The 24,994-nt window shown below is 39.9% G+C and overlaps 1 protein-coding gene across 6 annotated transcripts in view; it reads right to left on the bottom strand.

Moving 5' to 3' along the window:
- DYNC1I1 (dynein cytoplasmic 1 intermediate chain 1) overlaps positions 1-24,994 on the bottom strand; it is a 186,653-nt gene that overhangs the window by 147,227 nt on the left and 14,432 nt on the right. Inside the window, exons 2-4 of one of the 6 annotated variants that reach the window (XM_064704345.1) lie at positions 21,742-21,859; positions 19,497-19,611; positions 16,652-16,793 (exon numbers count right to left, since the gene is read on the bottom strand). In XM_064704345.1, coding sequence (XP_064560415.1) covers positions 16,652-16,793; positions 19,497-19,611; positions 21,742-21,849 — 365 coding nt within the window. In that variant the 5' untranslated portion in view covers positions 21,850-21,859. The remainder of the gene's footprint in view (positions 1-16,651; positions 16,794-19,496; positions 19,612-21,741; positions 21,860-24,994) is intronic. The other 5 variants (XM_064704343.1, XM_064704341.1, XM_064704344.1 and 2 more) reach the window with 5 other exon arrangements.

The following is a 24,994-nucleotide window of genomic DNA, read 5'->3' as shown; positions in this document are numbered from 1 at the left end:
TTTTCCTGAAAAATTGTAACTCTTTAATTTAGGTTGATGGATTCACAATAATTTGTAAAATCTGCAGGCACAATTTATTTATGTTTTTATGATAAGGGAGACTGCGCACTTGCCATGAACTCCACTGAAGAGTTTATCCCTTCACACACTCCTGAGACAGACAGCAATCCATCCTGTACAACTCTGCTCTGGGCAGGAGCATCACAGAGCGCATATGACAGCAAAGGGCACACTGACACCAGCTCTGACACACTCTGAGGGCACCTGGGACAAACAAACAAATCCTTTTTCGTTTCCTCCCGATAAAATCCCTGGGGAAGAGGCTAATAATGCATCTGAGAAAGTCAGATCTATGTCAATCTCTCAGATGAGGCTATCAGCAAATGCACAAACGTTCCAGAGGTGTGGTCTGAAGTGAAGACGTTGCTCCTTGCACTGCAGTGCAGTTTCCCAGCAAGCAGCTCTAAAACACCTTGCAAACACCCACAGAGCCTTTAAAGAGTCTTGTGAAATATTCAGAATCCTTCAGTTTAGAAATGTAAAAACTGACATATCGGGGCCAACATTTTCAAAAATGCCTTCTCCTTCTCTGTCTCTTAATTTTACTTTATTTTTCCACACTCAGGAAGCTACATCTTATACACAAGAAAACTGCCAGAATCCGTGACAGAATCAGGAACACACAAGTGGCTCCTCAGCACCTTTTCCTGTAGTATGGATACTAGATTGTGCACTGCTCTCACTAGCACAGCAAAGAAAAGTGCTCCTTCCCTAAGCAAGCAAGTCTTCATGAAGACATGCTGGAAAATTATAGTTGTCAAAATTAAACCCCCCCAAATTTCTTCTGAATACAAATTTTGAGGATATAGAGATGATAATATTACCAGGTTCAGCCAAAATTAGCCATATAATCAGCTGTGGTCAATATACACAAGTCTTTCTGCAACAATAGCAATCTCTGCCAATGAATCACTCATATAAACCAACAAGTTACTGAATTAGTTCAGAAATAGATCTATTAAAGCCAAATAATTATTCTACTTCTTTTCCTCAGTAAACTCACACATTATATTACCAATATTAACTCACTCTCTGGACAGACAGACAAGGGCATATGCTGCACTCTTGTCATTTCAGAATGAAAAAGAATCAATCTCAACACCCTGTGCATACAAAAAGAATGAAATCCTGTAATGCAAAGCTACTTTCTCATGCAACATAAGGGCACCCATTTTCCTCAACTTATGATCCATAGTAATATTTATCAGGATAAAAGAATTTATACTGGTAAAGAAAAGCTTCTCCGAAACTAAACTGTATTACAAAAGGTCATAGATAAAATAATATAGCAAGAAATAACAGATTTTTTCCCTTGTAACTTGACTGCAGTGTAAGTACAGTGGAAAATGGACATAAGATCTGAATGCCTGATGCAAGGCAAAGGCATCAATGACTAATGCATTATAGATACTCCATTAAAAATTCTATCTGTGTGAAGATTGCTTTTGTAATGTCACCAAGGTCAGTTGCATATATTAGGACTCGCTACATAAGTGCCAGTTTTACCGCTGCCTAGGGGCTACTCATACATTCATGTCCAGGTTTTCCAAACTCTTAAAAGAAAACACACATAACTCATTTCAGTTTCCTCCCCCCAACATTCACTTTCAAATCTACAGGATTTGTAGGGGGATAAAGGCTATTTCATCAGAAAGAACACCATTATCATTTGATTAAAGCAAGAGCTTGCAACAGGTCTCTGGAAGTACAGTCCCTATGTTCCACCTCCAAGAATCCAGGCCAGGCCACCTTTACCTGGTACCTTGATAAAAATGTCCCAAAATAAAAAAAAATTAGAGATTTCCCACACTCAAGACAGCACTCAAATCCCAAAACTATGGGGGTAGCATTTGTGGTTTGGGCCATCGCAGGCTGACATGTATAGAGACATTCCTCTCTTAAGTATTTATTATCAGGATTCTCATATACAGCCTTCACCACTCTGGACACGATTCCTACTTTTAATAGCAATTCTCCTTGACTCCTAATTATATCTGTTTTCAACAGTTCTAATGCATCTGCAAAACATTTCCCAGATTTGTGCTCCCTGGTACATCCCTGTGTTACCACCTGCACAGGTGTGAGGAAGAGATGAGGAAGCAGTCTGCTTCTCTCCAGCTTGGCTGAGCAATGCGATCACACAAAATGAGGCTGCAGGTAACAAATCTTCAGGTTTCAAGTCTCTCGCCCTGGGAGACAGAACACAAGTGGCTACACTCAGCTAGTAAAGGCTGCAGAGCACAGGGAGTGACTCTGTTTCAAGGAACACTATTGATTTGTTCTTTGTCTCTTCCTGGCACCTGAAGAATGTCATCAGATCAAAATGAAAGTGAGTGAACAGTAAAGATGTAATCTGGACCTGCAATTTAGCCAGTTTCCATGGCAATAACATCAAAAAAGAAAGAAACAGATTCTTTGAGGTTTAGCAACCCAAAAATGATGTTGAATAGCCTGTGCTGTCATCCTGACTAGAAAATGAAAGCTAATCTGTTTGTGATGAACAGCCATTGCGTATGACATTTCTTGGTCATATGGATGAGCATTGTAGTTACGCTTGTTCTCCTGTGGCCTCTCCTCAGTGGGGATTTTGAAATGCCACTAGACTTCAGCAGAAAAGCAGCTTTTTCCAACTAGTTCATGAGTTCCTCCTCCAGACCATTCTTCATGAGGGAAAGGACTAGGTGCTGTTGCTCTTCTTTTTTCTTTCTTATTTCATAAAAGAAGACTGCAATGGCTTGACTTCCATTCACCCAGAGACAGAAGCAGAGAAGACAATGTCACAGACCCTGAGGACAAGTGCATGGCCTAGGAGTTGGCAGTCAGGCTGAGGTGCTCCCACACTGGACATTTCAGAGAGCACAAATTGCTCGAGGTTCTCCTAAATGGATTCAAAGGATTTTGACACAGGTCCATGTAGAAGAGATGAAAAACATTTTAGTTGAACATTTTTATGGGGAAAAGAGAGGAGCATTAGACCGAGCAGGTAAAAGCAGTGCCCCCTAGCAGTCTCCAGTCCTGCAGACTCCTCCCAGGGATGAAGGGAGTGACACAGGCATGGCAAGGATCCTGGAAACTCACAGAACAGCACAGTCAGGGCTAAGCCAGATCAATCCATGTCCCCCACCCAGACAGACTGACACTATTTTAATCAGAATGACCCAACATTGTTTCAGAGCTGGGTGCTGTGTCAGTCTCCCACATAGTGGCAAACAATAGCCCTGTGTCATGGTGCATCCCCCTTGGACATGTTCAGTGCACAGCAGCTGACCCTGGCTCTCTGAAGGATAAAAAGCTGTATCACTAAATAACAGATTGTTCTAAAGCAGCACAAAGGGAATGAGGCCTCTTAGATGTTGCACTAAGAAGACAAGGTACAAGTGTTATTACCTCTCTTTCAACTGATCTGCTTTCACTCTCTTCCTTCAGATAAGCATCTCAATAACCTATTTTTTCTCAAATTTAGGACAGTACTAATGCTGGTGCTGTTTCAGCACTAACTACTGAAGAAGTACCAGATAATTTTGACACATCGTCTTTTAATAACCTGAAGAAAGAAACCAACAAGAGGAAGAGGCCCAGATGTCATATATTTACTAAAGGATCAGATGGTAAAACAACTGAATGTTGTTATTTCTTCTGAACTCAAGTTCAAAGCATTAGGAAGATATTCAGAGCACAGTTCTCAAAGGACGGAGAACTGTTACAAAATCTAAGGTGGGAGGAATTTGAACAGAAGCATTCCCTTTTCTGTAGCATTATTATTATTACCATGGAAAAACAGGCACTGCCATATGTTACAATGCTCTGTGTAACCTTACCTTCAGAAGATTTTATTCTGATTGCATAATGTCAATTATGTAGATTAAAAATGTGGAAAAGACTAAAATAAACTACAAATAAAATAAAACACTTGAAACCTTTTGGAAAATTCCCAGCATCAGAATGCATTAATGTTCCACCTCCAAGAATCCAAAACTGTCTGACATCCAAAACTGTCTGGAATCCATGAGAACTCTTCAGCTGATTTAAGCAGCTTTGGGTCTGGCCTTAGCAGTAGTGTATGAAACACGTACAGCATCAGTTCCAATACATATCCTTAGTAATCTGCCATCAAAAAATGATATTTAGTATCTGTAATCACCATCATATCGCAACAGAACTTGGCTCTGGGTATGTGCCCCAATCCAACACTTTTCATGTGCAACATACTGACAGCTTAGTTGTGATTCTGCTTCCCTGCAGCCAAAATCAAATCCTGCCTCATCTGTTGCTGATGCTGCAGAACATGTGTTCTGCATGATTTCTTTTCTCCCCCAACTCCCCTTTCCCAGGTCAAGAGCAGCCAGGCCTGAAAATCCATGTTTCTGAAAAAAATGCTCCTCACAGGAAAAGCAGCAAAGTCTGCTTTCCCAGGGGCTTCTTGCAAGGCAGAATCCTCTTTCCAGCATTGCAAATCACACCTTCAAGCAGAACTGGAGGAAAGCAAACACCATATTCTGGCATCTCCTGTCACCAAGAGCTGTTGTGCTCTCCAGACCAGGAGAAAACTGCACTGACAGTGTACTGAGACCCGAGGTATCTCCTGAACTGAGATACCCATATGTGTCCCTGATGAAACACCATTAGAGCTGACAGGCCCCAAACCAAGCATCTCCCCTTGCAGCAACAGCAGTGTCCTAGAATGACCCTTTGTATGGGAAACAGCAATGCCCTCCTAACCCTACAATTCCGTGGCAGATTGTGCCATGACTCCACAGATCAGGCTGTGGCACAGTTTTTCAGGGACCAAAGGCCAATCCACTAAGCAGAGCATGGACTGTTACCAAACTGAAGCAAAGAGACCAGAAATGAAGGTGGGACTGCCCCAGAGCACATGGACTCACCTATCATGTAGGAAATCTCAAGGCACCTTTGCTTACTGGAGTAGTATTTCTAAAAGGACATGACTGTGACTAATCCTCATTCTCCCTGTCTGTTGTAGGAGGGGACCTTGATGCTGCAGGAGGTGTTTATACAATCTTCAGGCACCTGAATGAAGGGCTCCACCAGTGAAACATTACCACGGGCTCTTTCCATACAAACACAAAGGCAGGAGATTGCTCCGTGCAGCAGCTCCAAACACCCAACTTGGACTCCAGTTGTGAACAGGTATTAGAGCTGGTTTGTATCTTTACTGTTCACTCTCTCTTTGATATGCTGAGAAATAGATAAGGAAGCAACCAGCTGCTACTTGCAGCCTGCAGGCTTCAGTCTGCTTCATGCTTTCTTTTCTTCTAACTTCAAATGCAACTAGCAAAAGAAGTGAATTAGGAAAAATGAGCTAAACAACAAGCCCAAAACCGCAGAGAACACAATTCTGGCTTCTGACTTTGATGTTTAAAATTACAATTTTAACCCTGCATTACAATTTCCAAAAGATTCAGAATTGCTTACATTAGGAATTCTGCATCTCCATACTGATGGCACATCGGAAAACATGTTACACCCAAGTCATACAGCCTTGAAAAATACTGGTGACAACATCTGTCAGATAAGAGAGCTCTTTTAAAATCACCAACAGAATAAAATGCTAAGATGTGTATGAATTATTTTTTTCAATATGATACCAAATATTGTCAGCAAATTGCAATCCAGTAGTATTTGTAGTTTCAATGTGTAATCTATCATGTATCTAGACCAATTTCTTTTTCAATGTCTGAATACTGCCAGAATGAATTTAAGGTTGCATAATTATTTAGCTACTTTAAAGAATTGTACCTAGTTTCTTGTGGCACTTTCTCCAAATCTACTAACTTGCTGCTGATTAAATAGAAAAATCTGAACTAAGAAACTGTTGATGAGAAATTATTGCAGATGTTTAAATATATGTGTGTACAGATAAGCTATTTGTTTTTATTAATTTCACTCTACATTTTTATAATTTTAATTTTCTCCACTGTGATTTTCACTTTCTGGTATTTTTGTACATTTGAAGTGTGTCTCCAAAACAAACTATACAAAAATCCAGGAGATTCAAAGCTACTAGTCAGAGATGGAAAAGTACCACTTGCCTCAATGGATGGTTTGCATCTAAGCCACTATTCTGCTGCCATCTGTGCTCTGTTTTGCAGATCTGTTCCACTTTGAAAGGACTGGCAAAAAGAAAATACCTTCCTTGTGCTGCTTGTTTTCTGAAGCACACTATAAGCAAGATGGCAATCAGCAGTGGGGCAGGATTTGTGCCTCTCACTTGTGCTCCTACAGCAAAGTCTGCTCTGACTTCTCTGTGCACTCCTGTGTTCAGAGCTGGGCTGCTACTGCTAATCATAAAATAAAATGCCTTAATGCATTTAGGGAACAAGGAGCTTGGCACCACTGCTGGAGCACAGCCAGAAGGTTTTGCTTGGGTTTGCATTTACACTTCCAAGCAGGCTGACACCTCTGACTTCCAGTCTTCATCAATAAAAAGAGCAACTCTCACCTCCCTGAGAGCACAGCACTATCTTTTAGCTGCCTGGCAACCATAAGAGCCCTTTTCAGAATGCCATGAGTTTAAATCACTTTATTTTTTTTAAGGTATAGTTATGAAAAAATCATGGACAAATAATATTTAAAACACATGTGTATTTCAAAATTCTTCTTGAATCAAGGCTATGCTGCAGAATGGATTTAATAGTTTTCAAAAACCATTTGATTTTTAAATCAGGGTGAACAATTCTGGCAAGCCTGCAATGATAAGGATGTATCGCAGGACCAACTGATTCCTATTTCACAGAATTCCATTAATTAAATCAGAAATTTAATTCCTCCAACCTGCTGAATTTATCTTCTATATTTGAAGTCTGTCCTTTGGTTCAGGTCTGCATTACAGATCTCCTGGAAATATCATACTCACACTTTATATTCTATAGCTAAAGAAATCTTAGTCTGCAAATTTATGCTGGTTTACCAGGAGGGTCACTGTGGGCAGCTGGATCTGTGAGGACAGAAGGTCAAACAGAGCTGACACAGATTTACTCTGAGTGCCAGATACCAAAATGGTCATTTTGAAAGTGCAGTAAAAAAAACTAGGTTCAGGGACAAGGCACAAGTTGTTTTATTCCCTTAGCAAACCTTGAAAATTCTTTTTTGAAACACTATTTTTGTCTTGGTTTTTATACCAAGAGTAAGTCTTTGCAGGAAACAGAACTCAAATGATCACAAATATAAAGAAAGAACTTGGCAGCAGAAGTTTTATATGCTATCAGCTCATGCAAATGCTTGAAAGGAACTTCAGTACTCACATAAGGAGTCTTTGATTCAGCCTCCATGGATATGCATACAAGGAAAGCTTTCTAATAAACTTCAAGGGAGTTTGATTACAATTGCATGAAAGACAAAATCATATTTAATAATCAAATCTAGGAAAGGCAATCCATAACCTTTCAGAGGACTCAAAGAGGTAACATGAAGGTTGGAACCTACAACTTTTAGTCTGGTATTATTCAGCTGAAGAAGAAGGTGAAAGATTTCAGAAAATTTTCCATTTTGTTTTGGTACTAAAATCCAGTAACTACTAGCTGGAAGAAGAGCTAGTGCTTCCCTTCCTTTATTCCCTTCCACAATTTATTTTGTGGAAGAAAAAGCAAAATTGTTACAAAAGGGATGAGATTTTGCTACAATTAGGGTTGAAACAAGAACTCACTGTATGAGAGTTATCAAAAATTTTTCACATAACCAGTCAAAATGTCAAAAGTTCCCTTGACCCAATGATCTGACTTTTAATAGACCAGCTCAGAAATTATTTTCTGAGTTTGAACTATTAAAGTAAATAAGTAAATCTAAAATTTATGAATCAAAATCAATTTTAAATGGAAAACCATTTATTTTCATAAGTTCTGCTTATGAAAAAATTTATATGGCATACTTTGACTGTTTCAAAACTCTTTGGGGAAAAAATAAAACAAAACAAAACAAAAAAAAAGCAATATCTCACCAGTGGCAGCAATTTCCACTTTACATATTTGAAGGGAAATCCTACAAATTACATTATTGGAATAGTTACTCATTTAATAATTTTATTTTACTGGATAAAACATGAAATTGAGAATGGAAATTTCCTAAGGTCATTTTAATAGGCTAGAGAAGGAGAAAACATTAATATGCACAAACTGTACCAGTTTAACTATGTTAAAGAGTTTAAAATGGGAGGTGATCTTACACAATTTAATTAAATTAAGATGAAATTCAGTGCAAGGGATCTGTTTAAGCTGAGCTGGTCTTTGCAAGTAAGTTGTTTTGTTTTAAGAGGATTAGTATTTTAGTCCCTAAAATCATCTGATTGTCTGACTAAATATATGATGATATGCCTGTAAATAACTAAAGAGAACTAAGTATAAATGGGCTGCTAACCTAAATGGTTAAGTGGGGCTTTATACATTAATATTATTTTCTTCTGGAAGCAGCTGGGGCTCAGGTTTCCAAGGCATTTTACGAAGCACCCTGGGAATGGCAATCTTTCCTTCTCCTTTGATTTATAGCATGGAGATGCTTGCTAATGAGAAAAATAATCAAAGATCTGGAGGACTGAGCTCTATCAATCCTTTAGGAAGGAAAGCATGAAAATCCTTAATGATGCCAGAGGCTCACATGCTAAAAGGATTGCAGATTATTCTAATTAATATGGACCATTCAGACTTTGTAACTGGTACACACCGAAAAACAGTCCCTGCTTTCTAGGTCAAATATACAGACACTTGAAAGCAGCTGCCAAATATCAGTCCCTAAGGTGTCTGCTTCTGTTTATGGGCTAAAAAAAACAACAAAAAAATAACCAAACTGGCAGGGAGAGGCTTTAGATATCTAGGGCTAAATATTCATTGAATGTAAAGGAGAAGGATTGTAGTTCTTCTTTTGCAGGGAGAAAAGGAGGGAAAACAATGTAAGAAATCTGCCCTCCCTCAGCCTTGCATCCTAACCTGTGCAGGGCAAGCTGTGATGTGCAAACAGCCCAACAGCCACCCACTGCTACCCTGTAAACAGCCTGATGTGGGGAAGTGTGAGAGACTGCAGCAGAGTTCCCAGGCCAAAGCCAGCAGAGACAGCCAGGGTTCCCCCAGGCAAGGGGAGGATGCTGACACTGTCACTGTTCACAGAAGCCATCGCCATTCAGCTCAGGAAGGCTTAAGGCACGATTTGGCCTCTAAGTCTGCTGGAAACTGTAAAATGAAACGTGTGCCAAGCAATCCTGACAATGGAGTTGCGGTAAATTAAATGGAAAAAAAAAATGTAACAGCTGGGTATTATTAATTTCTGTCCTACCATGTAATTCTGCACACCCCATACCAAGCCCAAAGCCACCAAAACAGAGTGGCAGCACAGTGTCCCAGAGGGCATCCCATTTATCTCCAGCCACCAAGCAGAAAACTTCTCTTGACTCTGCACTGTGAAAAACTGCACAACAGTCCCTAGGGTTCAATCCTTCTTTGTCTGAATAAAACAACATGCAAGCAAAGTTTGCCACAAAGCAGTTATTTTCCCTCAGTCTTTCCTGTAGCTCCCTTAGAGTCTTCACATTGTTCTGTACTTCCCTTTGGCTCAGCCCATTTATGAAATAAGTATGCCACTAAAGCAGCCATTTAGAAAGCATTTTGTACATATAAATTGATCTTACGGAAAAGCACCATAAAGGAAATAATCCACTACAAATAACTGTTACAGCTGCTGCTCCTGAGGCAATACATCACAGGCCCACTTGTCCTGGAACAAGTGAAGAAGGATCCCTGTCATTTCTGAATGTGGGAACACAATGAAATGCTGGTAATGCAAAGCTGAGTGGCAGTGATGAAACAGCATCATTGCACAGAACCTGTCAAATGCATTTACTTAATGATCAAGTAGCTGAGCCCGAGGCAATGTGGTTCTGCTAGCAGTGGTTTTAGCAGATCTTTTAGAAACATGGTTTTGCTAATGTCTGTGAGAGATGTTTTCTGCAGCTAAAGAGAAGATAGGAAATATGCTGTATGGACTATTAAAGGTCATCTACTACAATAATCCAACATTCCTGTACAAGTGAAATTGAGACCAGAATCTACCCTTTGCCTTCTTTATCTATCTAATTAAACAGCAAAGTAGACACTCAAAAGGGAGAAGGGCATTCTGATACCCTTTCTTCAGCTTGTTAATGTGTTATATTACTGTTCTAACTAAGAAGCTATTTGAAAACTAAAGCTGAGTTGCCAAGCATGATTTTTCAGGAAAAAAAGGACACAGCTCAAACACTTTGATGATGTGTAGATGTACTGATAAGAGACCATAGAACAAAAAGTATCTTTCTGATTTTAAATATTATGTAGTAAGAACACACTGGAGTAGCGATAACTTTTTTTTTTTTACTTTCAGAGAGCAAGATTAAATACAAAATGCAAAATAATTACATTCTTTGACTCATATAGTGCCCAGATTCTCCAGAGCTATCTCTTTCCTTTTGATTGTGTATCTGAAAAGCACGAAATGTTTGTGTTTGACAGTCAGGCAAGAAGTAATGTGAGATTAACACAAGACTGGTGTGTGTGTGTTTAGATGCTGCAAAATAAATCAGAATACCTATTATTTATACAAAAATGAGTAAACAATATGCGGCAGAGAGAACGGACTGGAATCATATCTGTTTCTTCCTGCACCAGGCCAATACAATCTGTGAGTAAACATCAACACAGAGAAAGAAAATATATCCTAGTGTATTTCTTTTTACAACAAAATGGCTCAAAGCGGCCATGGTAGATGGAAGGAACAGGATCACATCTGATGAAAACATGCACAAATGCAGACTAACACTGTCAGCTAACTTCAAAACAGAATGAGACAGAAGAAGACATGCTCTCAACTCTCTATCAGTGAGGACATCCAACCTGATGTGACAGCTGCTACAATATTCCCTGGAATACAACTGGGAACATTCAGAGGTCACAGTGACTGCAAGATGAACTGATGTAGTGGACAAAAAAATCATGCCACGAGCCAAAGCCAAAGGCCATGCTGCTCCTTAGAGAAAAGTGCTCCAGCATTGAAGACAGCTGTTCTATTTCTAGGATTGTTCATTTAAAGTATTTTATGCAGAATTAAAAAACTAGTGATTATGCGATAATCAGGATTCCAGAGTAATCTAACTTCTCCAGCATTTTACTGCTAAAAAATCTCTTTGAGTAATACAGTTTCCCTTTATTTTTTGTTTTCTTTGCTACCTAATGCAATGCTCAAGCTCATTCTCACAGGAACTTTCATTAAATATTTAGAGCTTCATCCAAAGAAGGGCTAACCCTGCTTTACTGCAAGTACGCTTCGTACACTGAAGGAAGTGAATCAATTTCAGTGCATAAAACTTATCTCAAAACCTGTGATATCAGAGGAACAACAACAAAAATCAGGTAGGAGCCATTTAAACCAAGTATTACATTGTACCCTAATCCAAATAAGAACAATAATTACAGAATGACTAGCTGTAGCCAAACAAATCCACAGCACAGTCCAATGGGCTATGAGAGAAATAGCACAAAATAATCCGGCTTACATTATTTTAGCAGATAAAGCACCATTTTGAAATAGCCATCTTCTGAAAGAAGCCACTAGAAGATTAATATCTTTGTCTTTCTGTGAGCCCACAAAATAATCAGGTACCTAAACTTATGCACAGCAAAATACACAAGTTAGAAAGCAAAAGAGCACAGATAAAATTCTTGCAGAAAGAAGGGCAACCATTAACCTTTACACATCCAAGACAGCTGAGCCTGGTGCAGTTCACTGAGCAGATGGAAGGCAGGAAACCTTACACCCATTCTAATGGGATTCTCATGTTCCCCAATGCACAGCAGGAAGTGCTGCACGCATGGGACTCCACTGGACACACACACACACACACATACAATTCACAATAAATGAGATGTTACGGTGCAAACCTGCTACTGTAGGATAGTATACATATATATATATACTGTAGATAGCTGGGAACATCCTACACGTTCCCAGGAACACATAGGAGCAGTGAAGGATACAGGGCAAAATGGGTCACAGGGATAAATCACACTTTGATCCCCAAATGGAGCTCCGGCCAGCATGCCCCATGCCAGGTGAGCACAGGACACCCTCCCTGTAGGTAACACAGGCACACACACCAGTGCAGGCTGGTGTGAGCCCTGAAAACCACCCAGCCACAGCAGCACCTCCTCCCAGCACAGAGCTGCTTCTGCTGCCTTATGCTGGGTTGGCATGCCAAGTGCAGATGGACCCTACCTGAGCCGGGATAGGAGCTCTCCAGGGAGCTGCTCAGCTCACAAAACCTTACCCTGCATTGCCTGCCCCTGAGGCACCGTACAAGGATTGTCCTTGTGCACTTCCTTAGACAACACAAACCCAAAATTCATGGCTGTCAGTGCTGCAAAGACAAGATTTACAAATGCCTAAGGTATGCTGAGTAGCAGAACGTACCTCTCCATGGGCACGTTTCATGGCGCCTCAATTATATTAGTTAGTGTCCTCTCTAGCACACTAGGGTAGCAAAAGTTCAGAGTATCCATCAGGGAGATGCATACAGTTATTACAAAGGAGTTTTATATTAATAGAGGGAAATTTGTGTTTCACACTGCGCTGCAGCATAGGACCTCTCAGCAAATGCCTTTACCTCAGCCCTTTTCTTCACAGGCATTCAAATCTCCACTGAAATTGTGCATGTCTGTGCATTTATAAGATGAACGTCAGCAAGAGGACACATCAAAATGCTTACAAAATATTAAACAAACCAAAACACTTATTCTGAAAGAGCCAAGCATATTCTATTCCAAGGAGAATCTCCATTCAATCCTGCAACACTGTCTTATGAAAAATGAGTAATGTCTGAATACATCATATAAGAAAGCTCTGTGAAAATCACCCATCTATTCAGAGATGGATATCTGCTCAGTTCTGTAATTTTTCCATCCTCTCTGTATAGCACAAGCAATACAGGCATCAAAAAAAGCAAAGTGGAATGTATAAAGCAATGTGGAGACAGGTAAGTTGCTCTCTGAGCAACAATGAATTGTTCAGTGTAGCCTGGTAACTAAGAGCAGCACCAGAATCAAAGTGTAACACACCTCTGCGTACCCAGAAATGATCCCCAAGACCACAAAAACAGATATAAAATGTGTCTCTCCTGTCCAGCTGAAAGCATTCAGCCAGCAGTTTCTAGAACAGCTATCCATCTAACATCTGCTTATTCTTACAGGTGCTGTCACGGCTCAGGGGGAACCTGGAATGCTGCTCAAACCTAATATTTTCCCAAGTGACAAATAGCAAAATGGTACTAGAGATTAAGCAGTAAAAAAATCCCATAGAAACTTGGGATGAAAAAGACAGAAATGGTTCCACAATTCAGTGCTATTACAAAGTCTACCCCATTTCTTCTCCTAATACAGTGAATGGCATCAGAGAAAAGACAACAGTGCTCTGGCTGTTGTGCTGGAGATAATGGACAATGGTCCTGAAGGATAGCAGCACTACTAGTCTGTAGGTCCCATGGCAGAAGTGACTACTGTGACCATGCAGCTTTTCTTCCTGTGCAACAAAAGGGCTGTACAGCTTTATGAATGAGTTATTGTTTGACCTATTATCTGCCTGTTTGCCACACACATTATCCTGGACAAGCAACAACAAGTGATAGAAGATCCCACAGAGTCTTTAGGTAAATTTGTCTCACTATTGAATTTTTTTCTGCTTTATATTTCTCCAACTTCAATACCAAACACTTTGCTGCTTCCACCTTTTCAGCTGGAGGAGCCTGTTTTTTCCTTTGTAGCTATTACACTTGGTGAGCAAGTTGCCAGTCAGTTTTCATCTTGCAAAGTAAGGCTGAGCTCTGTGGTTCCAGGACTACAGTTACTTAAAAATGTTCAAATTCTCCAGTTTATAAATTTTCTTTCCTGAGAAGCAGATGTCATAAACCTGTGTAAACCTGGCTGAACTACATTCACTTTTATATAAGGCATCACATATGCTTGCTGATCAAAGCATATCTCAAATATACTTGGTGATAATGGGACCAACAGATTAAGTCTGTGAACTACCAGAAGTACCAACAACTCTAAGAAGTATGAGCACGACCTAGTTCTGTACCAGAATCTGGTCCCTCTCATGGGAACATATGACGATATCCTGCATTCCTCAAAGCTTTCAACAGAGCCTCTCTCCTGTAACAAGCCAAAATAAGTGACTTCACAGCTTCTATATTTTTTTTTTTTTTAATATCCATCATCTTCCTCTGGGGAACACTTCAGCAATGAGTAACCAGACTGCTGGCAGGATTTCTGCCAGGCTGTGTGAGCCTGTCATTCCTGCAGCAGCAACAATGGACAAGCTGTGATCACTGAGACTAGGGCATTAGCAGCTTTGAAACTAATCTGCTCTCCTCTAAAGCCTGAGCTCAGCCTAGAACAGAAAAGGGAAAGATCTAACAAGCGTGATGGCATGGCAGGGGATCCAGCAGAAGTGTCCCCTCTACCACAGAAAGTGAAATGGAAAAATAAATTAAATTGAAGCAGGATAACCTTGTTTATACAGATAGCAGGGAATATATGCAGTAGTCAAAATAAGTTAGATGCATGGTCTGGGCACCTATCAGAGAAAACAGCTGAGGTGGTTTGATCCTATTTACCCATTGTGATGACAGTTCTACATCTTCCTCTCAACATCTGGCACTCTTAGCACACATGCAGGCCTGAGTACACCTGTTCACACAAACACTGAGCACATCTACCTGCACCCAGTGACACTAATTCCACTAACCGCCACTCAATACTATCCACTGGTTGCAGACATTCCCCAGGGCCTGGACCAGATATCATTTCCATTACAAACCAATCACTCCAGGCAAAGATCTGCAAGCAGCCTTCCTGGCACACAGCACAGCCCTTTCAATACCTGAGAATATGCCAAGCAAACTGGGACACTACAAGCAAGGTCTCAGGATTCCCACTGAATTCCTAGTGCAGCCACAAGAAGCTGGAAAATGGATCCAAAGTGAAAGCCCAGAATGCAGAACATCATGAGCTCAGAAGGAGGGGACAAACTCCATTCTCCTCTGAAAGGACACGTGGTCATGCGCTTTCATTGCTTGTTGCTGACGGACAGCCAAAGTGCTAGCACGGGTAACAGCCAAATAAATTCTTCCAAGAGCCTTTTTTTTACCTTAGTAGTAAAAAAGTTAAGGTTCAGAGGAAAAGCAGGAATTCAGAAGTCTCGACCCAGTTTTGTCAGAGCTTCACACAGGACTATGGTAAATAGCTTCATACTGAACAGCAGGCTGTACTTTGCTTAAAAAGGATTTTTGTTCTACTCAAAGCACTTTGACTTGCTGAAATCTACTGCATTTACTTATGAAGGCAGAATTACACTATTTTCTCTCTTTTAAACTGCTACATCTTACAGGCTAGGGCTTTTCACTTAGCAACTTCCACTTCTAGAGAGTAGACCTGGGAGCAGGGCTGAGCTGATTTAGTAGCAGCTGTGCATCATCCACATCACAAGGGAGAGTGTCTGCATCTGGCTGAAGGGGACACAACATACTGTCTGCTATGGAAGTGTGATTTTACTAAGCAGCAGGCTGGTGTGGCATGAAATCTGGTGACCTGAAGCTCTGTTACATTACAGTTCTATGTCTGTAGAGGCATTCTATGATTTCTACTGAGCACTGTTAACTACAGAGAGCAATCACTGTGCTTTCAAGCCATTAGCAGTCTTGGCTCAAAGACTGGATGAGCTGGCAGCTCAGCCCTATGTTGAATTAGTGTGATACAAAAAGAGCTATTAGGATCTGTCTTTTACATTTCTCAAAATATACATTATAGCTGCTTGCACCTCTTCTTACTTGAACATACCCTTCTTTACCAGCAGCATCCTCACATTCTCCTTTCTTTTCTGTTCCAGAGAAGGAATTCTTTTGGGATTGCCACTTCATTTTTTATTTCCCCGATGGAAACAAAAATAAGATTACTCGTTTCCGTCCCTCACACATATTCCACTTGCCAACAAGAACAGAGCTGCTTGCCTTCGATTCTGCATGAAACTCTCCAATATCCAGAATTTCCAAGGCAGAATTGCCAGTGGGTCCTGGGATGTTTCAGCCTGCTCCTGTCCAAGCTCTTCTCTGCCACTGTCAGTGGCACACACTGCAAGGAGCAGCCACAGCAACCTGAGGCAACCTGGTGTTACATGAGGAGGAATGCCAAGGGGACTGGTTATATGAACAGAGAGAACTCAGCTTGAATAACAGGTTCTGTCCCGGGGCACATCTCTCTTTTGTTTAGTGTATTTCCAAACAGCATGAGAGCTTCCTGTAGGCCATTTCAGAAGTATAAATTCAGCTCTTGCTTCCACTAGAAGGTTTGGGGCTCAGAGTTAAAGATCCATTTGTTGCATGCATTTATTTGCCTCACATCTAAGACCACTCTTGCTGGATGTTAGCACCCAGTGGACAATGCAGAAACAAACGTACACATTCAATACAGCATGTTCTTATTTACAGCAGAAAAGGAAAAAATGGGCAAGTAAGAGCAAAGTGAAAAAAAACTCACATTAATTCAAGTCTGTTAACTCTGTGTCTTACCTTCCTATGGGTCCCAGATCCCCTGAGTCCTGGCTGCCTGCGTCACTGGGTGTGCTCACTGATTTCGAAGAGGGAGACATAGGGGTTGGGACTAAATAATGAAAATAACAGGTATCCCATGTTAACACATGCAGCGACTGCACTGATGAAGAGCAGTGTCAGACAAATCAAAACCAATGGACCAAAATGATAGTGGATGGATGAGTAGGAGAGTTTGAAATGGTGAAAGCAAATAAGGAAGGAAAGAAAAAGAAAAGGAAGAGAGTCAAGTGAATTTTAAGTCTTCTGGAAGTGTTAAAACTGACATGTATCTAGACAGGACTGAAAGCCCAATGGGAATCTACAGTTAATCAATGGAGAAGATACCTGTGGAAATAAAATAGCACTTGTTTGCTTGAGTCTGGTTTGAAGTTGACTTGCAAAAGATTTTAAAGATATGAAGAGGTATCAGGGGCTTGTCTTGTCAAAATCTAAGTGAACTCTTCTGGTAAAGTCACATAGGCAACAGAACAAGCATACTTTTCAAATTCTGAATTTAAATCAAAAGCCAGTGTCCATTAGATATGCTCTAAGGCTGCAGTGTGGAAATGACATCAAAAATAAAAGCTAAATAAGGAAATCAGCTAAGTTAAAACCATTTCCCAAAGGTGCTGAGAAAACACAGTTTATTTGGTGATTTTTTTCTTAAGTAATGTAGGTCATACAAAATTTCCATTTTGGATGGGACATGATTTCAACACTCAAGGAAAAGTTTCCCTTGGTTTAGACACTATTTGCCCAAGCTCTTGAAATGATTTTCTCTTCGCCTTGCCAGGGTTTTTGAAGCATATTTCATGCAAAGGCAGTTTTGTTTCCTGAAACAGGAAAGGAAGTTCATAGCTCAAGGTCAGCCTGAGTTAAAGCTCTTCAGCAAAGAAATAATAAATAAAAGAGTAAAAATATCCTGATTTCTTTTAAAATGGTTTCTCAAAAATATTAAAAATTAAGAGATGGCTCCAGTCAAGATTTAAAGCAAGTATTCTTCAAAGCAGCCACATCGAATAAAACACAAAAAGAGAGGTTTTTTTGATGCAAAAGCAATGTTTCCATTTGGTTCAAATCATGTGCATTTCTTTTTATAGATTTAACAGAGTAAAACTTTAAAATACTTTGTTATGCCTTACAATGTATAATGACAGACCTGTCAAGAGATTCGGATTTTCCATATGGTCAAGCATTTAATGCAGATTCTCCCTAGAGACTGTCACAGAAATGACTGCAGCATGAAAAGTGAATTCATCTTTGTGACAGCCCTTTGGCAGGTTACAGGTATGTCTGGTTGTTTACATATTCCATATTCACAGTGAGACCTGGCATCATGGGAAGGTGGAATTAAATCCTCCTTTCTGTATTAATTGTGAGTGTATGCAAAGGGAACAAAAGAGAACAAAACACTATTTTTAACTAAAAGGAATCATCTTTCATGTGAATTTATGTGTTCCTTTGAAAGTATCAAACATAAAAAAATACCTATCATAAAAACTGATAACTTGCAAACATGAATATATGTGTTTGGTTAATAAACTCATAAGGACATATATATTCATTCTTACATAAAAATGAGTATTTTTAATGCTATATCTGATTTTATCTTGGACCTTACTTTGGTATCATGATATAATTTTAAAAATATATTTTATTATACATAAAAATATCCTAACCATTACTTGTCAGAAAATTCTTCTGAAAAGTAGGGTCTAAAAGCTTTAGTCACTCTACCATAACTTATAAAAAAGTAACTTTTCTCAATGAATGTTTGTTGATGGAAGTAATTAATTCAAATTCCAATTCAGAATGTCACTATCTATTGCATATGCACCCAGGCATCTGTATAAGGGGCTTTCCTAAACCAAAACTTCAACATTTCATCAAATTTGAAGCTTCTCCTATATATTACTGGCAAGAATAGCCAGGGGTAAAATCCTAGATTCAGTCACAATGAACTTAATGAAAAGGCTTGATAGCTTCAGGGAGGCCAAGGTTTCAGCTAAAACAGTGGGAGTGATCCCAAATTTGAGGGAGAGGGGAAGGGGAAGGGGAAGGGGAAGGAAAGAGTGGGAAGGGGAAAGGGAAGAGGAAAGGGAAGGGGAAGGGGAAGGGGAAGGGGAAGGGGAAGGGGAAGGGGAAGGGGAAGGGGAAGGGGAAGAAAAGAGGGGAAATGGAAGGAAATGTCTCACTTTAGGATCATTCAATAAATGAGGCAGATCTTAATCAAGGCAGTCCATACTCAGGTACTCTATGTGTTTTTAAACTGAAGCCTTCAGGTTCTAGAACTAAAACATAAAAACCAAAAAAGATGTCAAGCAGACAAAACCAGAGCAAAAATCTACAATAGTGTCTGTTGATGTTTGTCTATTTGTGATTTGTTTTTTTAATTTTGCTTCTCCAGCTTTTCTTAATTTTAGAAGAAACACAGTGGGAATTCCCACATAACTATGTTCCTCCTTCCTTACAAATGCTTAATTTGAATTTTTGAAACAAAACTTGGGGCTAATGAAGTTAGCACTTATATTTTTGAGTGAGAAGAAAAAACAGTCCATCAGAAAAGAAATCACTGCTGGTATGCAAAACCAACCTGCATTATGTTCATAAAAAATTCTTGAAGAAATGAAACAGATGTTTTTGGCAATGACAAGTACTCAAAATGCCATGAGTTTGTATACGTGAATGGTATGGCAGGCATTCAAACAGAAGAGTTCACTTCACTAATACAGCCAAAAATCAAAAAAGCCAAGCATGCTTTAGTAGAAAGAAAGCATTAGTTGTGGCAGAGCTGAATGCTTTACAGTGTGCTTCTCTTAAATACCTAGAGGTGGTTCTGGGGATATGCCAATGCTCTGTAACAAAGCTTCTGTCTCTCTTCTTTTACGGTCTAGGTCAGAATCCTCCTGAGCTGGCTCCTTCTTCTGCTGTAGATCAGCCTGAGTTAAACCAGAAGAAAACAGAAAAGTTTATTTCATATATAACCAGCTCTAGCAATTAAATGTGTGGAAATAATTGTATGCACTACCGCTTAGGTACAATTTGAAATTCATTTTGATACTTTTAGGTAATTTATAACTTAGATAGTTTATACTGTATATATCAGCAACAGTATTTTTCCCTAAATGGATGGTAAAACTGTTTTTTTGCAAGGATATATGCAGGAATTTTTACAGGACAACAATGGAAGTTTTCTGCCTTTCACTCAGTAGGTGCAACTTATTCAACTAACATAAAAGCTGACCATAAAACAAGTATCATTACCCTGAATAAAACTGGCCCTTTCCTACTTACTTCAGAATCAAGAAAAAAATTTCATTGCATTTCAGTGATGTAGCTTAAGGTCCTATATTTGCTCCCAAGCACTTGCTGGGAAAAGAAATAGAGACTCATTAGCTTCAATATCCAAGAGGTGCAAAGGAAAGAACTGACATCTCTAAACCAGGACTTTGGCAGCCCTTGGCCCACTAAATGTCCACGAGACCCTTCCCTCTCCACCTAGCTATCTCTACCTCCTTGGAGCTTCCACACAGATGAGCCTTCTCCCATGCTGATCTGTGGGAATCTAAAAACAGGAGGAGCACCTGCATTTGCCAGAATCCCACAATGAGGTTGCCCTTGCTGCTGAAACCAGTGTTGGAAAAGAGGACTTGTACAGCTCCTCAGACTGGTGTAGATCTTGGTGCAGGTGCAACAGAAAACCAGGAAATTCAGAATGCTCATGTTCTCCAGTTCAGAGACAGGAAACATTGATTTTATAGTCAAGGCTCAGGCATATTCCTGTGCTCAGCTCTTCCTACGAACTATCTCACAGCTTGTAGGTTTGTAGACAGCTCCCCAGCACCAGTGTGAATGGCCAAGCACCTTTGTGAGTGTCAGCCTTCACTCCTTCACCACCTGGCACCAGAGCACAACCCATTTACACAATTATGCATGGCAGCATAATTATCTGCAGATGTGGCTCTCGGGGCCAATGGAAAGTTTCAACCACCACAAGTTCTCCATGAGGCATAAAGTCAGAGTCAGGGGACAAAGAGAAAGGACCTAAGAGCTCCCTCGAGCCATTAGCTTGGCCCCTGTCTCTCTAGTTCTTTATTAATGAACCCTGAAATCATTACCATTTAAAGATCTGCTTATGGAGGACTTCCCCAGTGAGTCCGGGAGCCTCACCGGGGCATGCGCTGTAACTGCACAAATGTGGCTCAAATGAAAAAAAGATTAAAAAGACAGCCAAAACTGTAATGCTGATTTCTTGGATCACATCACATTTCCACAGTAATTCCATGAAATTCATGTACAATATTAAAGTGTCAGTTTAAAAGGAAACCAGTTATTAGTAAAGGATAACAGGTGCTTTAAACTATAGTAAGTGTTGACATTTGAAGGAAAGGAAGCATAATCACTTAATGCTTCTCTGACTTTGCATGAAAATGAATATCCACTCCCTGTCAATTCTCACCTCTATTCCACTAAGTGACTGAATAAAAAGAAGTACAAATCCCTTAATGATAAACCTAATGCATATTGTCAAGGACAAATAAACTAATATGTCAATCAAACTTTAACAGAACTGAAAGATGCACCCATGCCAGAAGATGAAATGCAATTGCAATTATGTTTTACTTTACTGGAGAATAATAATTGTAAACCTGTTACCTTAGCTAGTAATCAAACTAGTCTTCAGAGTACTAAAATACATATTTAGATTGTAATGGCTTGAAAAAATGTGAGTCCTCTTTCTGTCTTTGCCCACTCTCCACTCCCTTTCCATTGAAGGAGAGTCCAGGAAAAAGCATTGTGGCAAATCAATTTTTCTTTCTCCATACACATGCACATCATGTTGTCTAAACTGTTGTCATTTGACAGTGCCGTGGTTTTAAAAGCAATTCCCTCACCCCAACATTCTTGACTAAAAATAAGCTTTTTGATTTTCACGTTAGTCTGACATGGGTTTGAGTATCTCATTCCACATGACAGATACCTTGGGGCATACAATACTGAGATGTCAAAACCTCAGCAAGCCCCTTGTGCAAGCATAAGCTATCTAAAAGGTGGCTTTGCAGATTTACCTCTTTTTTCTTCCTTTCTTCCTCCTTCCGTTTCTTTTCTTCTCTTATCTGAGCCAAACGTTGTTTTTTGCGCTCAAGTTCTGCTTTTAAATCACTTTTGTCTGACATTTTGACTCTGCTGGAAACAAAAATATGGAAATCAAGGTGAAAATTGAATTATTACCTTGAATTATTGAATTATTACTATTAACTGAAAAAAAGGATAGTTAATTATATCAAAATGAGGGCTTCTAAAATTGCAACAGATATATTTGTATATAAACACTGGTCCTTGGACTATACTGACATTGTAGGAAGTGGAATATTTTCTTCGCAATTTTCATTTCAAGAAACTAGACCTGAATATCACCAAATGTGGAATATATTTTCAGACTGCCTCTACTACAAAATTACCTTTGTGAAGCAAGCCTATTGCTGCTCAAAATAATGCTTTCCAAGTGAAGCTAAAATCTTTTGATTTCCATGGTCCTCAGCAGCTCTGCCAGAGTGTAGAACTCAGATCCACAAATTGATTCCAAGTACCAGAATCAGAGCTGCCCCAAACAGCCCCGTACTTCTTAGACAAGTAATAATTTCACTTGCAAAAATGGAAACAGAAGAGGTTTTGCTTATGCAGGTGCTTTGCACAGCTGCCAAGCAGGATGCCCCGTCCCACCAACACAGTCCCACACAGACCATCAGCTCAGTCTCCGTGTCCTGCTCACATGCACCCCTCCACAGAGCACTCTCACCAAGCTCTGAGCTATCCTGCCCAGGAATCTCCTCCACCCTTTCCAGGGAAAGCTGGGCCATTCCCCCAAGAATCTGCAGACAAGGCTCAAAACCCCAGCAAATCAATGTTTCTCTTTAATGAAGCAGCACATTGCTCTGCCAACAGTCTCGTGTTCAGCTCATCTTTCCAAGAGGCAGGAGACATGCCTAACACTCCTGATTTGATGCCAACCACACAAACTTGGCAAAAACATTTCTTCTGAAATACTGAAAGACCTCTTCCACCATTTAAAACCACTTTTCTTTAGAATAGGGATGTGAAGCCACAAATACTCTTTGTCTTTTAAATCTCTGTACATCAGCCTATACTGATGTACATGAGCCTTGAAAATGAAGGGTAAGGAAATAAAAAGTCATTCTATACAGATATAGAGCCAGATCTTTACAGAAAATATACCAATCTTTTTCTACAGTTGTAAAACCTCACCAGTGTTGCACAAATCCACAAATTAAGTCACGGATTATTTATTGATTTTCTAACATCATAATCATTATGAACTGTAATCTAACTGTATCAATACTGATTTTCTTATTAGGACTTTGTTTCAAGGACAGTTCTGACTAATATAGGCATTCATGGAGAGAGTGAACTGTGCTTTTCCTGTTCACACATCACTGATCATATCCTCTGCTGCAACTCCAGATCAATCAGATCAATGGCAGTGCCATGTACACGCAATGGAAGTCTATTGTTCACTTGATGTATGGGAAATTTGAATGTCAACTCTGTTAGCATAATGAGAACTCTACTCATATTACAGCCTGGATGGGTGGATGACCAGAGAGTAAAATTATCTGCTAAAAATTACATGGCATTTTCACCCATCATGAATTTCACTGCACACATCAGCTTCCTCCTCAAAATGATAAAAGCCTGATAGTTAGCCTGTGACATGGAGGATATTGCCAACAAAACACCACCTGCACATTAAGCATAGTCTTGGCCCCAGATGCTTTGTTGTCTTTGCAAGCATTTCCCATAAAGGAAAGAACAGAATCACATTTGGAATCAGACAAGGAAACCATTTAATGAAAAGGACAGGCATAAGAGCAGCTCAAGCTCCAGCTCACACTGACACAGATTCTGCACTTCAGCAGAGCTGCCCATGCTGGCAAGGCACCCTTTCAAGGCCAGGGGACTCTGGTTCCATCCACAACAGCTGCCAGCAAATGGTATAGGAAGGACAAATGCTAATGGAAAGACAACCAACCAGTGGTATCCAGTGGGATCACTGGATACGCTGGCTGCATGTGGAGGATCACCACTTCTTTATTCCTCTATCACTCTCATCCATAATGGTATGCCTGTCAACTGGAGAAATCAAAACTGTCAGAAGAAAAATTACATTTGCTATCAGGAAAAGTAAGCAGTAGCACCTTAAACAACATTAATCTGTGTGATCGGCTGACATCAGTGAGCTATTTTTTACATGAGAAATGCCCAGAGAAAAAAGCCAAGCATTTTAACAGCAGTGCAGGTAATGTTTTGCCTACCAATCTGTTCAGGATTTCCGTGCCTCTTTTAGATATGGCTGAAATCCCATTTGAAGTCATTTTCCTAATCTGTTGCACACATTTGAATTCTGATTATGAAGTTACCCCTCAGAGCCCTTTCGATTAGATAGAGTTTTTGCATCCTTTTAGTTCTGCAGTTTGGCACCAGAGAGAGAGCTCCTGTTTTCGTGCAAAAAATATGCAAATGCATTTTAAGGCTCCTGACAGAAACCCTGAGGGTTTGGCATCCCTTTCAAGCTGTTTGTCAGATATCAATGAATGGCTTTCTAAAAATTCATTCCCTTAATGCCAGAGAAGCTAACTAGCTTTTCCCCTGATTTGAGCATCAATGGTTTAGTGCCTGGCCCCTCTTTTACAATGCTCCAGTCAGGGTGATCAAATCCTATTATAACTTTGCTCTATTTTTAACAAAATAGATCTTACATACAACAAAGAGGATGTATTAAATTTCCTTCAAAGAATGTTGCCACAGCTCAGTTATAGACTTTCATCCTGAATATATTATATTCATTCCTGAGCCCACCAGACAGCTTACCAACCTGCAGACTGGCTATTTACAATTTTAGCACAAATTGAACACCAAGGGTGTGTAAACAAGGGTATGTAACCACCTTTCTTAGATGCCAGCAAGCTGGTAACAAGCAAGCAGGAAAATGTACTTATCACTCTGCTTGGCATGAACCATGGAGTTAACACTGTTCATTCCTGGGAGCAAATTTCTAGCAAGTGCCATTCTGAGTGCCAAAAGGCAGCCCACACCAAGAGAGATAAGGGCAAACAGTAAAAGAGATTTACTTTTAACATTCTCTTTGGTGCAGAATGACAGCCCAAGGCTTATGCACAATCTAATCTCCAGCCTGGGAGAATGCACTGGTCAGAGGAATCCCTAAGGAGCACATTTTGCACTGAAGCAATTAAATCCCCTGTGTGGGAGAAGGAACACAGAGGAATAAACGCACTGAATGTT

This window comes from Zonotrichia leucophrys, chromosome 2 (genome assembly GCF_028769735.1).
Source record: "Zonotrichia leucophrys gambelii isolate GWCS_2022_RI chromosome 2, RI_Zleu_2.0, whole genome shotgun sequence".
Lineage (NCBI taxonomy): Eukaryota > Metazoa > Chordata > Aves > Passeriformes > Passerellidae > Zonotrichia > Zonotrichia leucophrys.
The sequence above is the reverse complement of the archived record's forward strand: the minus strand, read 5'-3'. Positions and strand labels throughout refer to the sequence as shown.